Raw genomic sequence first — 19,670 nt, 5'->3', positions numbered from 1 at the left:
TTACAGTCCAGGTGGTCTTTCAGGTAACATGACTGAGTTGTTCAGGGCTTTGTACATTAAAAGGATGTTGAACATGGCCTAGGAGGTGATCAGTAGTTGTCAAGTACCTCAGGGTCCATGGAGGGCTTCCCAAAAGATAACCCCCACTCCCCTCTAGCTTGAATTAGCCATGGTGGGCAGGGTTCCAGAGAGCATGATTCAAAATGCAGCTGCAAGGTTGCTGACCAGAGTTGTTTTTTATTTGAGATTGTAAGCTGTTTTGAGGCAGAAGTATTTTTAAAAAATTCTTGTTGCCCCAAGACACTCTCCTTGCCCCATTGCTTAATTTGTGAAATTCCACAAAATTTCATTTGAAAAAAACGTAGGAAGGAACTAGGAAACCTCTGGTCCTCCAGATATTGCAGGACTCCAAGTCCCACCAGCATGGCCCATCATTACTGAAGGTGGGAGCTGTAGTCTGACAACATCTGAATAGCACCAGATTTCCCATTCTTGATGTAGTGAGAGGGAATACAGTGACTCAGGTGGGCAAAAATGTTACATAACAAGTTGTACTATTACTGCTGATAATAATGTATATCTCCAAGTTTAGTCAAAGCATTTCCAAGTAAGCGGGCAGCAATAAGCTCTTGGGTAGCTCAATATAAAGGCTTTGAAAGTGCACAAAAAATTGAATATGACCATCGACAATAGAGCAATGTGAGTGTCTCTCTCCAATATCTGATTTCTGTCTGTGTGCTGACTGACTGAACCCACTGCCCTTTTCAGAATGCCTCTGGCAAAGTCGGAGAAAAGACCTGCTTTTCATGATAAAAGCTCTTTGGGCTCAGACTCCTTTGCCAGTTCTTCATCAAGGCTGTCCAGATCCAGTACGCTTGGTCTCAGTTAATAGATCAACTCTGACCTTTGTGGGAGAGAGCGAACGGGGAGCGGGGGTGAGAAATGTATGAGAACACTTTAAAAAATATTTCTGAATGAGGTGCTAGGCCACAGAGGGAAAGTTATGATTCTACATGCAATTTAATCATACTTCCTTTTCCCTGACTCGGTGCATGAGGCTTTGGATAATAAACTAAGTCTGAAAGAGACTCTTTGGGGGTCTCAGGTGTGATGCCCCAAAGGTGACCAGGAGGGCTTGACTTCAGTGGTAGGTGGGGATGGGAGAAGGGAGTGAGTCTTAGACTTGAACCCTCCCTGTGTCTTAGGGATGGGAGCATGACAGGACTGAGTATTGGAACAGGCTTGAAAGTCAAACAAATCTGTTATAAGTGTTTCAAAAAATAGGTTGTTTAACAGCGGGTATTTTTAATCAAGCTAGAGGGAGAGTTGATGGGTGAGTTCTCTCTCTGTGTCTCTCTCTCTCTCTGTCTCTCTCTCTCTCTTACACACACACACACACACACACACACACACACACACACACTTCTAGCGTGTTAGCCTGTTCTTCCAAGTACTGCATAGAAAATAGAGGGTTACTTCATTGAAGCAAAATGCTAACTGCATACAGACCAAGAGGCTGGATAGTTTGAGAGTTAACTGTACTACAATGGATTAAGTTCTTTGAGGTTTGTAGCCAGCCTGTTAATCAGCAAACAAATATTATCTGGATTTAATTTTGGGGAGAAATGTTACTTGTATATTTGGTAATCATGCTTTTTATGGCAATATTGTCCTTTAAAAACAAACAAAAAAGGATTATGCACACAACGTACATCTATTGGCTGCTTTACAAGAACTAATAATTTCCTTTCTGTTAATAACTTGCACAGCATTCTACACAGAGAGCACACACAATTAGAATTCAAAAATAATTAGCAACATTTTTTCCAAAATGCAGATTAATTACTAATGATGAAAGTTATAATATCTGGTCTCTGGAGACAACAATGTAGCTAACTACAACTTAATGGAATATCCATGTGTAAGAAATGTGGTAGCTTCTTATGTGTCATAATTTCCTTCCCTGCTAATAAAAGAAGCTTGTCAGAAATAATAGCACAGGTTCGGTGGGAATTGCTTTGGGCGTAGCAGGAAACTCCGCCAATGGTGTTGATGATAGAAAGGGATTAATATTGCAGAATGATACCTATCCAGTGGAAAGGAATGTTTCTGATGGCAGAGGCCTCAGCTGTGCCCAGGTGGAAAGTTACTGCTGGTGGTTCTCTTGCCAGCAGAAGTAGGCAGAAAGCCATTATATGGCACATTTGAGAGATGGGGATCTGCTGCACTCAAAGCCTTTGCATCCCCCAAGGGACTCAATTCTTTGTTCCCTCAGCTATGCCAGCCTGGAGCTGGCATAGTGAAAAAGAAAGAAAAACTGCTTTTACAAACACCTGTTCTGTTTTGCCTGGTGCAAGCTCACAGGGATTGTGATTCAGCAATGGATCCATCCCTGCACTGCTCCCCAACCCCACTCAGGATTGCTCTGTAACCCCCCAGAAACTAGACCCACATTATATCAATTTAAACTTCATATCTAAATCATATTAATGATTAAATGCCTAGCAGTTCACCGTAGTTACAGTGTATTCTGTTACAAATCTGTTTATCTGAAAGGGACTTGAGGGCCATTAGCTCCACTTTTGCCATGGGAATGACATTAACAGTGCATCCTACAGTTTGAAAGCATACCAGTCTGAGTAGATAAATAGGTACTGCTGTGGTGGGAAGGTAAACGGCGTTTTTGTGCACTCTGTCACAGTATTCCATACGCCAGAAGCGGTTTTGTCATGCTGGCCACATGACCCGGAAAAACTGTATGCGGACAAACACCAGCTCCCTCGGCCTGAAAGCAGAGATAAGCTCCGCACCCCATAGTTGAATTTGACTGGACTTAACCATCCAAGGGTCCTTTAGCTTTACCTTTTACCTTACTCAGAAGTAAGCCACATCAAGTTCCATGAGAGTTATTCCCACTTAAGTGAGTGCATAGGATTGTAGCCTACAAATATATAAATTATTCTTAACAGATGTATAATTTTAATAATAATGGCAGAAGGACAAATCATTGGAGAAAGTTGTCTTTTTAAATTCTCCAACTTTAAAATTCATATTAGGTTTATGATACAGAACCATATCTTTACCAGTGGTATTACACCCCTGCAGGAATAAAAAAAAGATGTTCAAGGAAATGGTGGTATCAATGTGTGAACACAGATTTTATGTGCATTTTGGTGAAACTGCAAGTCATTAACCATTAGTATTGACACCAAATCCCAAAGTCAATGATCCCAAAGTCTTGATAAATATCCACATAAATGTCATTAGGGCAAAATAGAAAGAGAGGAAGAAATTGTGTGCTTTCATTCTTTTATCCTTTTTACTGGGTTTTCACAGCATTAGGCTTTTTCTTAGACTCTTAGACTCAATTTCAAGTTGGAATTCAGAAAGAACAGCACAATAATAATATTCTACAATATTCTAAAACACTTCTTGTGGTCATGATTGAATCACCACTTTGCAAGACAGACTTAAATTATCTGTTTTTATAAAATACTCAGAAAAGGGGGGGTGTTGTTTTTCACATCACAATATTTTATTTTTTGGGAGAAGCAAATGTTCATGCGATGCATTGTCAGACTCCAGTAGTCAACACCGCTATAATATATCTGTTCTGGTCCATCAGTTGTTTACAATGCAACATGATGTAGTGAAGTCGGCAAGTTATTCATATCACGAAGAACAATGTGGGCATGAGTTTCTCCTGGAAATGGTTCTTGCTGTTTACTGGTCTGACAAATTTTGAAAATACCTAGTTGAAATGAATAGGATCAAATTATACCATAGAGCTGCATTCCTACTGTCACGGAAGAGTTAGAGTTAGAAATGTCCAGTTTCCCAGAGGGAGAATGTTTTCCCCAAGGGGGGGGGGAGAACAGAAGAGAGCAACAGGAACAGGGAGGGACAGGATGTTCCCAGGAAAGGCAAGGGTTAAGTTCTAGCTCAGATTGGGAGGAGGGGAGATACAAGCCAGCTCTAGCCAGGAGGTTAGAAAAAAGAGCGGGAAAGCGAAGGGAAGGGCGCCTTCGCCATTTTGAGGGTGGCTGGTCACGGAGAAGCAGAGCTCAGAAGGTATCTGAAATAAGTGACTCTGAGGAAGAATAGTTAAAGATAAGAACCATTTATAAGTTTGTTTGTTAATACACAATAAAAAGTTATAAAAGAACAAGAAGTGTTTGTGTGGTGATCTGAAGAGGACAACGACCAGTCCTGACACCTGCTTGCTAGCTATACATTAAATGACCGTGTAAAAAAACAAAAAGCACTATGGAGGCAGTAAACTATATATTGGGGGGGACGACAGAATCCCTTTCATCAAGAAAAGGATATTCCTTATTAAATGCAGCACACAGCACAGTGTGTCATGACAGTAAACTCTGTTCTTTGTTGCCGGGATATTTATGTCCTCTGTTTACACTTTGTCATACCCTTAGCAGTAGATATAATTCTGTTGGGTTTACAACACTTTGTACAGAACCGTACAGAAGCTCTCCAGTGATATACTTTTTAACTGGGTAACTTTTTATGCTTCTGTAATGTCTTTTTGGGAGGGGGGTGTCCCCACTCCTTCTACAATAGTTAAACAGCCACATAAACATCTTATTTTGATAAGCAACATTTCTGCTCATGTTCTGTTTGTATTTCCATATAAGGTTATAGACCAGATTCTTGATACTCTCACAGCTTAAAGGTGTGTTTGGTGATGGTTTCAACAGAGTTATGCTTTCCTCACAATGTATTAATAGAAATAGAGCTGGAAGAGTCTAGCTTTCTGTCTCTGCCTAGTCAAAGGGCAATACCTTCTATTCTCTGGATTTCAACTCAGAAATTCATTAATCCTGGACCAGGGTAGGGAACTGATGGCCCACCAGATATTTTTTTGGGCCATAACTCCCATCACCCCTGACCATTTCCTATGCTGGCTGGGGCTGAAGGGCGCTAAAGGCAGCAACATCTGAAGGGTCACAAGTTCTCATTCTCTGGTTTAGCTTCCACTGCATTCATGTACTGCTTTGCCCTGGTTCTAACATGCTTCCCAAGCTAGAAGTGGAAGTGTACATATGTTACCTTGATTAGGATCTGGATGTGGGGAAATCCATTACTCAACAACAGACGCTTGTGAGTAAGGTCTGAGTGAGGAAACAGCTTCCTGCATGTGGATAAATCCTTGTAGAATCCAGGATCTTTTTATTTCTGTACCAGTTTGGTTCTCCATTAATCCCTCATTCCTGCAAGAAAACCATCACAGAATCTATGCAAGTGCTAATGCATTCCCTTTCTTCAGATGATGTCCAAAGAGCAAAATATACACCTTGTACAAAGATACTGTGAGGCATCCTTCCTAAAGCATTCCTAATGAGCATCCCCTTTTTCCACTGGCAGTAGTGATTTATCTACTGCCTCAGACTTCACTTCGACTAAGATAAAGAGAGGACATGAAGTGCAAGTATGTAATCTTCCTTTTATCTCTTCTTCAATATTGCAGGAATTCTACTTTAAATGTGGAGCACACCCAACCTCTGACAGTGAGACATCTGTGGCACTGAACCTCATTACAACAAATAGTCGGTGCATATCATGTATAACCTGTACAGATGTTCGGTAAGTCAGCTTGAAGAATGCCAAGCACAGTATCCTGGCAATACTAAGACTGCATTTTTAGGGTGTGCTACTTAATTTTAATTCTGTTTTGTTACAATGGAATATGAATCACACTTTCCACAATAGAGTTTCTGGGGGTTTTATAACAGAAATCATTGTGTTGATCCTGCTACTGAATCAATTGGCAATATGCATTACATTGTTTTCCCTCATCCAATCTATTAGGGACACAAATGTTGCGTACATATGCAATGATCATTTTTGCAATTCTGGAATAAAAACATTTAAATAATAATAATGTCAAGTGGTCCACTTTTAAATCTGGGAGGAGACAGTGGTCCAGTTCAGAGAATCATTTTAAGTTTTATAAACCCGGTTTATGAACCTGGGAATTAGCAAGAAGCACTCTTTCCTCACACCATATCCTGATTTTGGTGTAATGTTCAAGGCTTGTATTGTGCTAGAGTTCCCCATTAGGTCCATAAAGACAGCATGTTTATAGTTGTATACTGGAACTGCTCCATACTTAGTGTCAATTAACAAGCCAGGAAACCACAACTCTGGCCTAATATAAGCCATTATCTTCATGCTTCAGCCAGTGTGTGGTAGGAGAGGTAGAGGGAAAGTGTTGAGCCCCAAGACATATTCCCAACTTTGTAAACCAGCATGTATGAAGCCTTGAATGATTAAAGTGGTCTTGAGCAGGGACAGGGAGAGAGAATTTCTGGAAAGGCATACACAGTTTGAAAATAAATAGATGCTATTTTTTTCTCCATCTCAAGCACAACACAATATAGTCCATTAAACTGTTTCGCTGTGCTGCTGGTGCTGCCTTGACTGTCTGCTGACAGTACTTTGCTGTAGAAAATGAGCCTTTCTGATAGGTTAAAAGATAAGTCAGCTTTGAAAAGAATAGTGGGATGCCCATCACTTCACAGATATTTGAGAGTTATAAAACTGTCATCTGTCTCTCTTACAATTCATCTTTCAGGCACACTATGCTGAATCACTTCAATAGCTTGTGCCGTCCATTAGGTCTAGAGTGTCACCCAGCTGCTGGGACAAAAAGTATTGAACACATTCCTTCTCTCTGCTTTTTAGGATGATATAGACAAAAAAGTTACTTTTGGGTACTAAAGCTCATCCTGGGATAATTTGGACATCTGTGTGGGGTCTATGTTTTGATAGATCTGATTTTTAAAAAAGCAATATAGAGGGAAGGAGTTGGAGCTGTTGGTCTTTTTATAAGAAATAGTCTGCCATCCAAGTAATAAAGAGAGAGATTTTTCTTTTAAAAAGGTTCAGAAAAAGGTAACTGCAAAGAACAAGGGGCTGGAGAACTTGAAAGCATGTAGTCCTTTTCCCAGATTTAATTTTACAATTTCTATTAAGCAGGTTTGCTAAAAGTGAAAATCAGGACGAAGTTGTTGTTGTTTGTTGAACTTATTTATTTATTTTTTAGTAAAAGCTACAATAATTTGAGTTTTTGAGCTTTTTATGGCATTTTGGACACAATTTAACCCCTGTTGCTGGTTTTCCAGGACATTTACCCGATTTCAAAAAAATAATCCAGGATGCCATTTTTGGAGGCGAATTCCAGAATATGTCCTGGAAAATCAGGACATATGGCAGCCCTAGCTAAATCCAGAGTTGGTATACCATGAAGTATAATGCCTTTTGGTGCTTCCTGCTTAACTGCAACAGAAGGAAAAACTGGGAAATGTCAGTTGTTAACACATGCACACATTTTCCCTTGCAGCATGCAAGGTGATGGATTGATATTTTAAAGATGGTCTGAACTGGTTCAGCAAACAGCAAGCACTTAATACAAATACTGAATATTGTGGTCCCAGAGGAAATACATTTTTGTCAACTATTTCCAATGTTTTTTAATATATATATATTTAAAAGAAAAGCATCAAAAGAGTTTGGCATAACCCCTAGGCACTTGAAAATCAGACTCAGAAATCACAACAGTGTTAAGCAACATGAAAACAATATGGGAGAACAAAAAGGCCTCATGTTATCTTTCAGGAACCAGGTTGTGTGGTGTACAGTTCCTCAAGGCACTATTATTGTTAGTGTTCCAAGAGATGCACAGGTATAAAATATACATAGGACCTACCCTTATTTACCAGAGAAGAAGAAATCCCTAGGAAATTGAAGTTTTCGTTGCTTTTTTATTATCATGTTACCTTTTTTAGAAAAAAGCAAAGTCCAGAGTTCATAAGCCTGAACATGGCATAAAATAACATAAAATAAAATTGCCCCGATGAGAATTTTATTAAGAATCGTGAGAGCTTCTGTTCATCTTTTCTCAATTTGCCACATTTTAAGGGATCCTTACTTTACTAGTGATAATATAACCAGGATGGCAAGCCTCAAACAGGTGGAAAGCTTTCCATAACTACACAATTTCAGGCTGATTCATATTGTCTTTACAAATCTGTAAGGTCTGAATACCATTTGTATGTTGATAAGAGAGCTCTAAGGAAAGTGCAGAATGTCAGAGACATGTCGGAATCTTCTCAGGGCATTGATATGAAGTACACTACCAGTATGTGGGGAAATGTTTTACTGCCTCAATCTCACTTGCAATGTATATTGGGGTACTAGAATGTTGCCATGTGGTGTTTCAGGAGGAGAACATTTTTATCTCTTTCCCCAGATAATTTTTTTGCTTTTAAAAACAGTAATTATTAAACAAAAACTAAGAATCTGATATCAACGGTTTTAGAGTTTATCTTTATAAATCAAGCCAAATTGAAATGTGTCTCATGGTGGTTATGTTTTCCCATACCCTAGCCAGGTGTTGTGTGTGAGAAGAAGGGCACTTATTTGCTTCTCTAGGTTGATTTCTACTTGGGGGGGAAATGCACAGGACTATTTTTTATCCCATTACATTAATATAGCCTGGTGTAAAAAAAAAACCCAAACCCATCCCATTTGTAAGATTCAGGGCATATCCCAAGTATACATTTAAAACATATCCAATGCACATTTAAAATACATGACTTTGCCCATGGAATCCTGGGAACTGTAGTTTAAGAGCACTGGAAATGTCAGTTTTTTGCAGGAAACTAGAGTCCCCACAATTCAATGGGGTGTGTGTCATGTTCTTTAAAGATGCATTGTTGTTGTTGTTTAGTCGTTTAGTCGTGTCCGACTCTTCGTGGCCCCATGGACCAGAGCACGCCAGGCACTTCTGTCTTCCACTGCCTCCCACAGTTTGGTCAAACTCATGCTGGTATCTTCGAGAACACTATCCAACCATCTCGTCCTCTGTCGTCCCCTTCTCCTTGTGCCCTCAATCTTTCCCAACATCAGGGTCTTTTCCAGGGAGTCTTCTCTTCTCATGAGGTGGCCAAAGTATTGGAGCCTCAGCTTCATAATCTGTCCTTCCAGTGAACACTCAGGGCTGATTTCCTGATTTCCTGATGCATTGAGTTCCTGATGCATTGAATGTCCTTTAAATATATGCGATGGATCCACCCTGAGATAATCTTATATCTCCAATCGTGAACAGAATTACAAGAAAAATCAGAAATCCACTGAGGTGAGGATGGATGGATGGATGGATGGATGGATGGATTTGTTTGTTTGTTTGTTTGTTTGTTTGTTTTATTGCCTTTCATCCAAAGATCACAGGGCAGTTTACGACATAAAAAAATATAAAATGAGAACAAAAAATATATAATAAAACAAGAACAAGCTGATAACCCCACTCCCACAAACACATTTAAAAGGCTATAGAATGTTAATCAGTCAAAGGCCTGGTCGCTGTATTCTGCACCAGCTGAAGTTTCCAAACCGCCTTCAGAGGCAGCCCTATATATAACGTGTTGCAGTTAACCCTCATAGTTATATAAGTTTACTGCCACTACACAAATATGTAGGAGTTTTCTAAGTCATTGTTCACTAAAGGAATAGATCATCTGTTGTCACTTCCTCTTACATTATGCCGGTAAACATGTGTTTCTTTAGCAGTTTTGATAGTTTATGTGAATGACTGGGTAATATATGCAGTGTGTTTGCAATGTGTGTTGAATTTGTATTGAACATACTTGAAATGTACGGTATGGATCTGCCCTCAGTTCGTGTTCTTGTGTGTGTGTTTTACCACTGGCATTTGGGGGGGGGGGGTTGCATTTTCTTTACAGACTGCTTTACAGAAAGAAAACTATAATAGGTAATTGGCTCAGATTTGTGGACATTGTTTATTACTTTGCATGTGACAATAGATTAGGATTAAATTGTAGATCTACTTCTGTGTAAATTCTGTGAAGAAAAGTGCCCCTGGGTTGGATTTAAACCTTGTTTTTCATATAAAGGCTAGGGAGATCCAGACATTGCCATGGGAAGTGTGAATTACTTTCGATGACCTTATTTGCTTTTCATGGATTCCATTGCTTGCTTATTCCCTAACTGAAAAGAGAGCACTACCAGGGCTGCTTCATTTGAGGAAATTCTTTTAATGCATGTGGGGAGATATTTGAGAAACCCTGAACTTAAAACATCCAGAATTGGCTGCTGATGGACATGGTATACTGAATGAGCTGCTCAAACGGAGACTGCTCTTGTTGTTAGTTTAGGATGTGATCCCACCAACATATTAGTCCAAACCACAACACATCAAGCCTGTCATCTCAACTCATCCTATTGTCTCATTAAAAATGACTGACCTTTAAAGTCTGATTCTTTTGCCTATTGAATGCTGTTGTAAAAGCGAACAAGGAACCATTTTTTCTTTGGCTGTGTTCAGAATGCAGTGCTAATGAATTAAAAGGCTATCCACATGTTTGGAAGGAGACATCTCTGCTGTAATTTCACTTTTGAGGGATTGGCTTTATAAGATTCAGTATGCAATTGCACAGATGAAGGGTGTGATACATTCAGAGCTTCTCTTCATAGGTGTGTCCTCCCACAGTTTCTCCACCCAGCATGGCCATCAATTGTCCTTTTCAATTGTATATGCCTTACATGCTGCTGTGTTTGTTTTCCTTGAAAATTTCCAGAAAAATATTGTACTAAGAGCTTAGCCACTTTAACTAGTCTGCCTAGAGAAAAGCCAAACATATCACTTTTTATCCGCCTACGAAATAAATGGGATTTTAAAAAAAATCAATTAAGTGAAATGACAAATTAAGCATCAAAGAATTGTTACTAATTGGTTTAGGTCTTAAAGACCTGTTCAATCAAAGCAGAGTGCACAGATATTAATGCTTATTTTCAGTTACCTACAAAACCCCATGATAAGACCTTTTATTGATGCTAGTACTTTGAAATGTGGATTTGGTATCTCTAAGTGACCTTCCTTTCTCCGTTGGCATGCTCTGTAGGATCTGCACACAAGCAGTTATATCAGCAGGGCTTCCCGAAAGTGTTAGAAGCCCTTGTGGGTGAGATGCGTTGTCGTGTCTTTTTATCTTACTTTCACTGCTGGTACATTGAAACACTCACTGTCAGTGATAGAGCAGCATTGCCTTTCCTGCCGTTCTTTCTCTGAACCTCTCAAGGAAACGATCACACCTTCATCCCAGTACCAGACTTCTTAGTATCCACAACCAAACCTCTAAGAAAACTTTGGGATTAAATATTCATCTATCTTCAAAACCATTTTAACCTGCTTTTCAGCCGAAATAGGCTCCCGGAATGACTTACACCAGTAATAAGATGATGATATGGTTTGCTCATCACCAGAGGCAGATTTAGGGGTGTGGGACCAGTTCATTTGCATTGGGCAAAGAGCCTTGGGGATGCCGCAAGGGGCTCTGCAACCTTAAAGCAGAATGGAAAGTGAGAGGCGAGGGGTGCCAAATCCACCTCTGGTATCACATTGGCTTAGTGAGACTCACAAATGTCAGCTCCCAGAGAGGAGCCTGCAGCTGCTGAGCTTGTGGTTAGTGTGGAGAGGGTTTAACCATGAGTCTGGGTTCCGGCAACAATCTAAGCCAAATGTTTGAGCTAAACCTTGACTTGAGTCACCACAGCAGCTAAAAGGGCCAGGGAGGAGAAAGCAGCTGCAAGCTGCTCCCTAGGATCCCACACATTCATGTGTTCACACTTAGTGTGGCTTGTGAATCAGGCCATTCCCTGCCCTCAGGCTTGCAATCTAAAACACATGGCACACAAGGAATATTAATTAGCTGGGAGGCGAAAAAGTGCAACTCAGGCACACTTCTTGGTTTCACCGTCACATATTTGTGGAAGTGAATAAGAATGAGCCCAGTGGCTCATTCTTTGTTGGCTATAGGAGCAGGAACTTACCTTAACTATTAATTTTTTGACATGCTTCTCTGTAGATCTTTATAAGAAACCTAAAAAGACCCCTTTTGAACTTCTGCTATGTTTCTAAACTTGCAATTGATTCTGGGTATTTCACAGACAGGTGTAAGGGATGAACTTTATTTTGAAACCAGTCGGTGTGCAAGTAAATGTTTTAGTGCATTTCGCTTCCACTCTGTTCATAACTTTCAGGAGAAGCCTGGCTTGTATTGTGGGCTGCCAGCTCCAGACAGCTACAATATTTTATGCTTAACCATTTATGAACCTTGCTTTTAAAAAGTTTTTACCTAGGACTCAGGTTGAAGTGCAGTGTTTCTGAGGCATAAGTGTTTTCAAAGGAGTGATTTCCACTTGGTGTTCTTGGGTAATGCTCATTGAAAGGTTCCTAGGCAGTGAACATTTGGAGAGATCAAAGAGATGCTACCTGGTACCAATCATTGTGCTTGGAAGAATCATCCTACACAGATCAGTGAACTCTCTTAGTGGCATTGTAGTCCAATGGATAGAGAATAGGCTTCAAACCCCATCACTGCCATTTTCTTATTGCATGGCCTTGGACAACTCATTTCTAGTAGACAACTCATTTTTTATTGCATGGCCTTGGACAATTCATATATAGATCATAATTATAGTGACTTACCTCCCACTAAGTGCCTTGCAATTTAAATGCTATATAAACATTGTATGTTAGTAAAAGTTACAGAACTGTTTTAGAATATATCTACAACTCAGCACTAATCAGGAACTATACAGTTTAACAGTATCAAATATTTGGGTGAAATGAACTGCTAGATAATCTACTTTTGATTTTCAAGTATAAATTACAATTTAATTGGCCTGGAAATTTGTGCTGGAAAAAAAGAACCCGATTAACATTGTTCTATCTCCCCACCCACACCTGCATTTCCTGCTTCTCTCTCCTAGGTCCTTAGTCACATGAGTTATCTCACCTAATCAGAAACTGCATGGCATTGCCACGATGCACAGCCAATCAGGTATATCTATGTGATGATGTTGCTGAGAGCATAAGCAAAGTGCAAATAAATCATGGATCAGTACTGAAAATCACTGAAAAAGGAATACTTTGGGGGGAAAGGGTCTGCTGAAAATGTGGGCGAAACAACCATAATCTCTGAATACTTTCTAATATCCGTTGTGTAGATATTTGAGTATCTGCTTAGGCTGACTCACATGACAGTGTTCATCATATGAATACTTGGTTATATGAAGCAGTGGTCGCTACTAAATAAAACTAATTACTAATCATGTTTCTTTCTTTTTTCCAATTTTTTTATTGATTTTCCAAAATTTTAAACAAACAAACATAAATCATAACTAAACTTGATCCAATCTTAGTGACATTGTTCAGTGACTTCCTCAAATCCCCCTACCTGAATTTCAGTGTATATCATTGTAACAGTTTTCCAAAACCAATTTTTCTCATAATATTAACTTAATCACTTAACATCTTTCATTCTTTTCATTTTAACTTTAAACATATTATTCTCTAACATCACATACTTAAATCCTAAGCCTATCTAATATTTGCAAGTTTTTCCAATTAAATTATCTTAACGTATTTACGTAAATAGTCTTTAAATTTCATCCATTCTTCCTGGTGCTTCTCCTCCATCTGGTCGTGGACTCTTCCAGTCAGGTCAGCTAGCTCCAAAAAGTCCACCATCTTCACCTGCCATTCTTCTACTGTTGGGACTTCTTGTGATTTCCAAGTCTTAGCTGACAAAATTCTAGCTGCAGTTTTGGCATACAAAAACAATCTGACATCTTTCTTGGCAATTCCAAACCTATTTCTTATCATGTACACACCATATCTTCATATCCATGGTGGGGATAAGCACCCCAAATAATAATAATAATAATAATAATAATAATAATAATAATAATAATTTATTATTTGTACACCGCCCATCTGGCTGGGTTTCCCCAGCCACTCTGGGCGGCTTCCACAGAAACCAAAAATACACTAAAATCATACATTAAAAACTTCCCTAACTAGAGCATGGGTAGGCAAACTAAGGCCCAGGAGCCAGATGCGGCCCAATCGCCTTCTAAATCTGGCCCGTGGACAGTCCAGGAATCAGCATGTTTTTACATGAGTAGAATGTGTCCTTTTATTTAAAATGCATCTCTGGGTTATTTGTGGAGCATAGAAAAAAATATAGTCCAGCCCCCCACAAGGACTGAGGGACAATGGACTGGCCCCCTGCTGAAAAAGTTTGCTGACCCCTGTACTACAGTGATTTCCTCCTCTAAAAACTGCCCATTCATCTAATGATGTGAATCAGCAATAGGAACACTAGCAGTTGGTGGCTTGTGTCACTCAGCAACTTTGCACTATTGAAAAGTGCTTCCATTCTTGCAAGATAGTACGGTTCATTTTTGCCAAACCCCTTGCCTTCTGTAGCCCCCCATGCCATATGTCTCATACTATTCTGGAGGGGCCCCAAATCCTCAGAATTAGCTTTTGGGAAAGAGCACAGGGAAAGCTGCATTTGATAGGGTGGAATTGGCAAAAATTAGATAGAACTGTTTTCCGCTAGCACAGGACCATTGTTGGATACATTCCATGTCAGATCAATATGGTCATTTTTGTTTAACTAATTATTCATTGTTGCAGAAGTCCCAGTTTTCACAGAGTAAATCCTTTTAATGTGTCCCTGCTTCTGTTGCTCATGACCAGACTCAAGGTGGCACATGCTCAAGCCATTTGCTGTTGGGTTGAAATAAACGACAGACGAATGACAAGTATCATATGGGAGGCATCTCTCGAGCATGTCTCGGGGAGTCCCTTTTATTGAATATTACAGCATTGCCACATATGTGCTTGTTGCTGATTGGTTAACACAAATACAATGCAAAGGTTGCATATAGGCATTAATCATCAATAGATTAAAGGTTGGGAAAGGGAACACAGAATTGGACAGGTATGAAAACCTCCTTATTAAACTATTACTAGTGATTGATATAGCAAAACTTAAAAGAACATAACTATCGCATTCCGTAGATGTGGTCAACCATGCATTAAGAACAGGTCAGGGTACAATGTTTCATGAACTCAATGTGAACTAAACATTCTAGGGTGGGTGAGGAAGGAATGCTTCAGCTTAGAGCGGTTTGCCAGAGTCATGTGCAGAAGCAAAACTTCCCATCAATTTGCCACCCTCTTCATTGGTGTGTTGATTTCCAGCTTGTGGAATTAAAGCAATAATGAAGGCTGCAGTCCTAACCCCTCTTACCTGGGAGTGAGCTCCACTGAATTCAGTCGGACTTACTTCTGAGTAGATTGCAGCCCCAGTTACATTTTTTTTACTATCTGCTTAGCTTTTGTTCGTTAAGTTCAGTTGTCTATAATAAGAGAAGTAAGCTGATCTGAAAGGAAAAAGAAAGACAGTGACACAGAGAAGTTACAAACAACAATGGAAAATAATGAGCCTTTCTACTTAGCATCTAGCTTTTTTGAAGCTGACAAACGATTATCTATGGTGCAAGAGGCACAATGCTATCAAAAAGCTGCTTCTTACAAAATGTCATGCTGGTGAACGAAGATAATTGATAATTGTGTAGGTGGCCAATTAAGCTGTTGCTTATCTAGCAGTCTTTCAAGATTGAACATGGCCATAACTTTCAATATATGTAGTGGAATAGTTTGTTTTCAGAGTAGGAAAAAAGCACCTTTTTTTTTTTTGGCCTTGTTACAATAAGTAGCAACACTGCACAACCATGAAACAAAACTGTATCAATATATTGAAAAGCAAATAGGACTTGCACTGTGGGCCCGTACCCAAGTAGCTGAGAGGTTTTGAAGTTTCCAGAATGGTGCAGAATGGTTTCCAGAAAGGTCATGTAGCCACATGAGACCCCCATTCTGCAAAAATAACATAAGAAAGGGCCCCTAGTTGCTGCTTAACCTGCCTGGACCCTGTGATCAACATCTGAGGCTTTTCTTTGTGTGTCTCCTGCAAGAGATATTTGGGCCTTTTTGCGGTGGCTCCTCAATTGTGGAAAGCTATCCTCAAGGCAACTTAGCCGGTGCTAACTTTGTTATCCTTTGGTCACCAGCTGAAAATATTTTTTATTTTCTTTGGCATTTGGACAGCACTAAGGGTTTGATTTTCAATTATTTATTTTTGGTGTTAATTCCTATGTGGATGGGGTGGTTATTTCATGCTATTTCATGATTTTTAGTATGCTTGTTTGGTTTTAACTGATTTTTAAATTATATTTTGTATGCAATTCTCACTGTAAATTGTTCCAGGACTCTCTTTATTTGTGTGAACCAATACATAAACTGAAATTTGTTTTAACAATGTGCCCAGGTTACTTAAATCCCATTGGCAACAGTGTTGCCAGTGTTCTTTCTCCCTGCCACTTCTCCTTATCCAGTGTAAGGACTATGCACAAATGAAAGCAGGCTCCAAACGCATCTCTTTTGCTGTATGGGAAATTATCTGAACAACTGAATTCATTTTGTATGTTAATTTTACTATTATATGTATTTTTGGACACTTTAGGATATGCGTTGATTGATTGATTGATTGATTGATTGCATGCTCTGAGTATGGTTCATGTTGGCTAGCACCCTGCAGTTAGAGTGTGAGCCTAACCACACCAAGTAGGGAGTTAACACTATAGAGGACGGTGTGTTTTGCTGGTATGTAAAGTCTACAAATTGTTTTTTAAAATGTTGATCTTCTTACAGTAACTAAATAATGGCAGAGGCTAGTACAATACCTGCAAAAAACATTCAGAAGTATGTATTTGGTGCTTTAGTAAATTATTTTTATGATAGTCTATTAAAGCTTGGTCATCAGCAACATTTTAGAAAAACCACACAACTCAGGCAATTTGATAGCTACTATTCAGTTTGCATTTGTTTTTGCTTGATTTTGAAGAGTAATGGTATGTTCTGAATTTTGGAACTACATTTTCAGTTTTGTCAGTTACAAGACCATATGGATGCACATTTTGCCCTGGCAAAGAAGGGTATAAAACCTGTTCAACATCTGAGCTTCTTTTTCATGTCACTCTGTCTTATAAATGAGTCTTTCTTTCTTTCTTTCTTTCTTTCTTTCTTTCTTTCTTTCTTTCTTTCTTTCTTTCTTCATAAACCATGGCATAGAGTAAACTGGTGATACTATTGTACTGAGATCACAATGGTGAGAGAGGAAAATGTTCACTTAAGTTGCCCTGCTGTTACTAATAAACAGTCCATGCCTCACTGACAAATTCTGAGTTAAAATCCTGTCATTACACCAGTGCAGGTGACCCTCTATAATACCGGTATGTTGTTGCTCAGTATTTAAAAAAACAAATACCTGTAGATGATATGATACTGCATTTTAATTTTTGGAATACACACACACACTCTCTCTTTCTTTCTGGGACTGTTAATCACCAAGTTCTATATCCCTACAAACAATGACTGAAATAGTTACTTTGAGGATATATGTAAGGTAGGTCTTGGAGTACAACTTTCATCAGCCCCAGTCAGCATAACCATAGTATCATAGAATAGAATCATAGAATCATAGAGTTGGAAGAGACCACAAGGGCCATCGAGCCCAACCCCCTGCCAAGCAGTAAACACCATCAGAGCACTCCTGACATATGGTTGTCAAGCCTCTGCTTAAAGACCTCCAAAGAAGGAGACTCCACCACACTCCTTGGCAGCAAATTCCACTGTCGAACAGCTCTTACTGTCAGGAAGTTCTTCCTAATGTTTAGGTGGAATCTTCTTTCTTGTAGTTTGGATCCATTGCTCCATGTCAGCTTCTCTGGAGCAGCAGAAAACAACCTTTCTCCCTCCTCTATGTGACATCCTTTTATATATTTGAACATGGCTATAACCATTCAGGAATTATGGGAGTTGTGGTCCAGGAACATCTGGCGGACACCACATTGGCTACCCCGGACCTAAAACAGCTGAAGAAGCTTTAGACAAAAGTGCCGCCGCTGCAATTCACAAGCCTCCCATTCCAATCATTGGGACAGCTCACAAGCAAGTGTACTGATGTTGGTGCATTAATACTTCAACCAGGCACAAAACTGGCTGCAATCCTGTACATGCTTACCTGGCAATAAGTCCCATTGAATTCAGGGGTGCTTACTTCTGAGTAATCACATACCTCATTGCTGTTCCTTGCATAGTTGACTGGCTGAATGGAGTTGTAGTCTTGAACACCTGTAGGGCACCCAGTTGTTGGAAGCTCTTGTACAAGCAACTGTCTGTCATCGCTGGCTTGGTGAGAACATAACCAAAAGTATGTGAAGTGTCTCTTTGCCTACCCCTGAATCTAGAGCCCAATTATGACACAAGTGACTGAGAACATTGTGCACGGAACCCAGGATCATCGTCCTAAACTAACTGTACATTGGCTGATGTCCCTTGTGGATTTTTTGGCTGAGAGAATTAGACGTGGTACGCATTCAGTTTGCAGGCATTCTCTAAGGTGCTACAGCACTTTTTGCAGACTTCAAAAGCTAGTTTTACATAACTTAAATATCATCTCTAATTATTTTGGAGCATTTTAGACTTCAGCAAATGTTGATGTCAGTAGGGGGCAGGTTTGTACTCAGTAGGGTTTTCCATTAAGAATTCTCTCTTTGTGTACACGGGCGAGCACACACAATTTTTTTGTCCAAATATCAAAGTGACAAAAAAGGACCAGCTTTTTTTCCTGCAAGTCACATACATTGGTATTTTCTTAATGGATGTTTCTTGGTTTTCCTACTACTGTTTTCTTAGAAGAGAAACAACACAGCAAATTCAGTTTCTTCCCTCAAGGCATATTCTCTGTGGCCTGTGCTACAATATCGCAAAGCATCTGGCAGGAAACAGAGCCAGACAATTAAAGAGCTTTGCAGAAAGCAATGCAGTCTGCACTGTGTCTTAAAGAAACGTTATCGCTGTGAAGCTGGTCAATTTGCTCTTGTGTGAAGATTTCTGAATTTTGCTGCTGGAACGGAGGAGTCCACAAGTCAGTGCAGTGGCCAAAACAGAGGAGGCTGGTCATTAGGTCATCTCTCTTGGTACAAGCAGAACCAAAAAAATACAGCTCTATCAAGGTATTTGATGCTGACTCCTAGAAATGTGAAATTTCACAGTGTCCAACTTTTTCCCTCTAATGCTTTTGTCTGAAAAGTTCACCATCCCAACAGCTTCACTAGTTACCAGCTGACAGTGGGCCAAACGATTTGGCAAGATGGGCTCTCTTACCCTATTATTGGTCTGGCATGTGTATGGCAATTGGAACATTTTTTAAAAAATCACTCATTGGGTGAGGCTGTGTGGTAAATCATAATGTGTATGGACCCCCATTTGGTCAGAAGCACCCAGAAACTAGCTTTTGATGCCCTAGTAATGGTGCATTACAAGTGCTATATGGTGTTCTAAACTGAAAGCATATCATGTAAGAATCAAGGGACAGTTTGGCTCAGATAGGCTAAGCAGAGATAAACTAGTTCATTATGCATTGACCTGCACTCCCCCCTTGGCTACATTTGCACCATGTGGTGGATGGAAATCTTTTGTAAAACCAAGCTCCTGACTTTGGGCAGACTTTGAGCACCCCCCCCCAATAAAATAAAATAAATACAAGGGTGAAGGGGATCTATTACAGCAAATTCTGTGTGAAGGCCCTTAATTTCTTGCTAGCAGCAGTCCAATTATTTTCATGTTTTCAGAATTAACAAAACTAGTAATGAAGTAGGATATTTCTTTCGCGATAAATGCTCCATTTTCAACAGCAGGCTAATATAATAGT

At 39.6% G+C, this 19,670-nt stretch overlaps 2 protein-coding genes across 4 annotated transcripts in view; one reads left to right on the top strand and one right to left on the bottom strand.

The window, feature by feature from the left end:
• The window catches only part of PRKN (parkin RBR E3 ubiquitin protein ligase), a 612,533-nt gene that overhangs the window by 304,158 nt on the left and 288,705 nt on the right, over positions 1–19,670 (top strand). For all 3 annotated transcript variants that reach the window (XM_083732566.1, XM_083732565.1, XM_083732564.1), the window contains exon 6: positions 5,486–5,601. In XM_083732566.1, the coding sequence (XP_083588692.1) occupies positions 5,486–5,601 (116 nt within the window). The remainder of the gene's footprint in view (positions 1–5,485; positions 5,602–19,670) is intronic.
• ACAT2 (acetyl-CoA acetyltransferase 2) overlaps positions 14,656–19,670 on the bottom strand; it is an 833,137-nt gene continuing 828,122 nt past the window's right edge. Inside the window, exon 11 of the mRNA XM_083732640.1 lies at positions 14,656–15,143. The gene's annotated coding sequence lies outside the window, so the exon portion shown is untranslated. The remainder of the gene's footprint in view (positions 15,144–19,670) is intronic.

Source organism: Podarcis gaigeae (assembly GCF_964106915.1).
Source record: "Podarcis gaigeae genome assembly, chromosome: 3".
NCBI classification, from domain to species: Eukaryota; Metazoa; Chordata; class Lepidosauria; order Squamata; family Lacertidae; genus Podarcis; species Podarcis gaigeae.
Note: the sequence above shows the minus strand (reverse complement) of the source record. Positions and strands in the feature narration are given on the sequence as shown.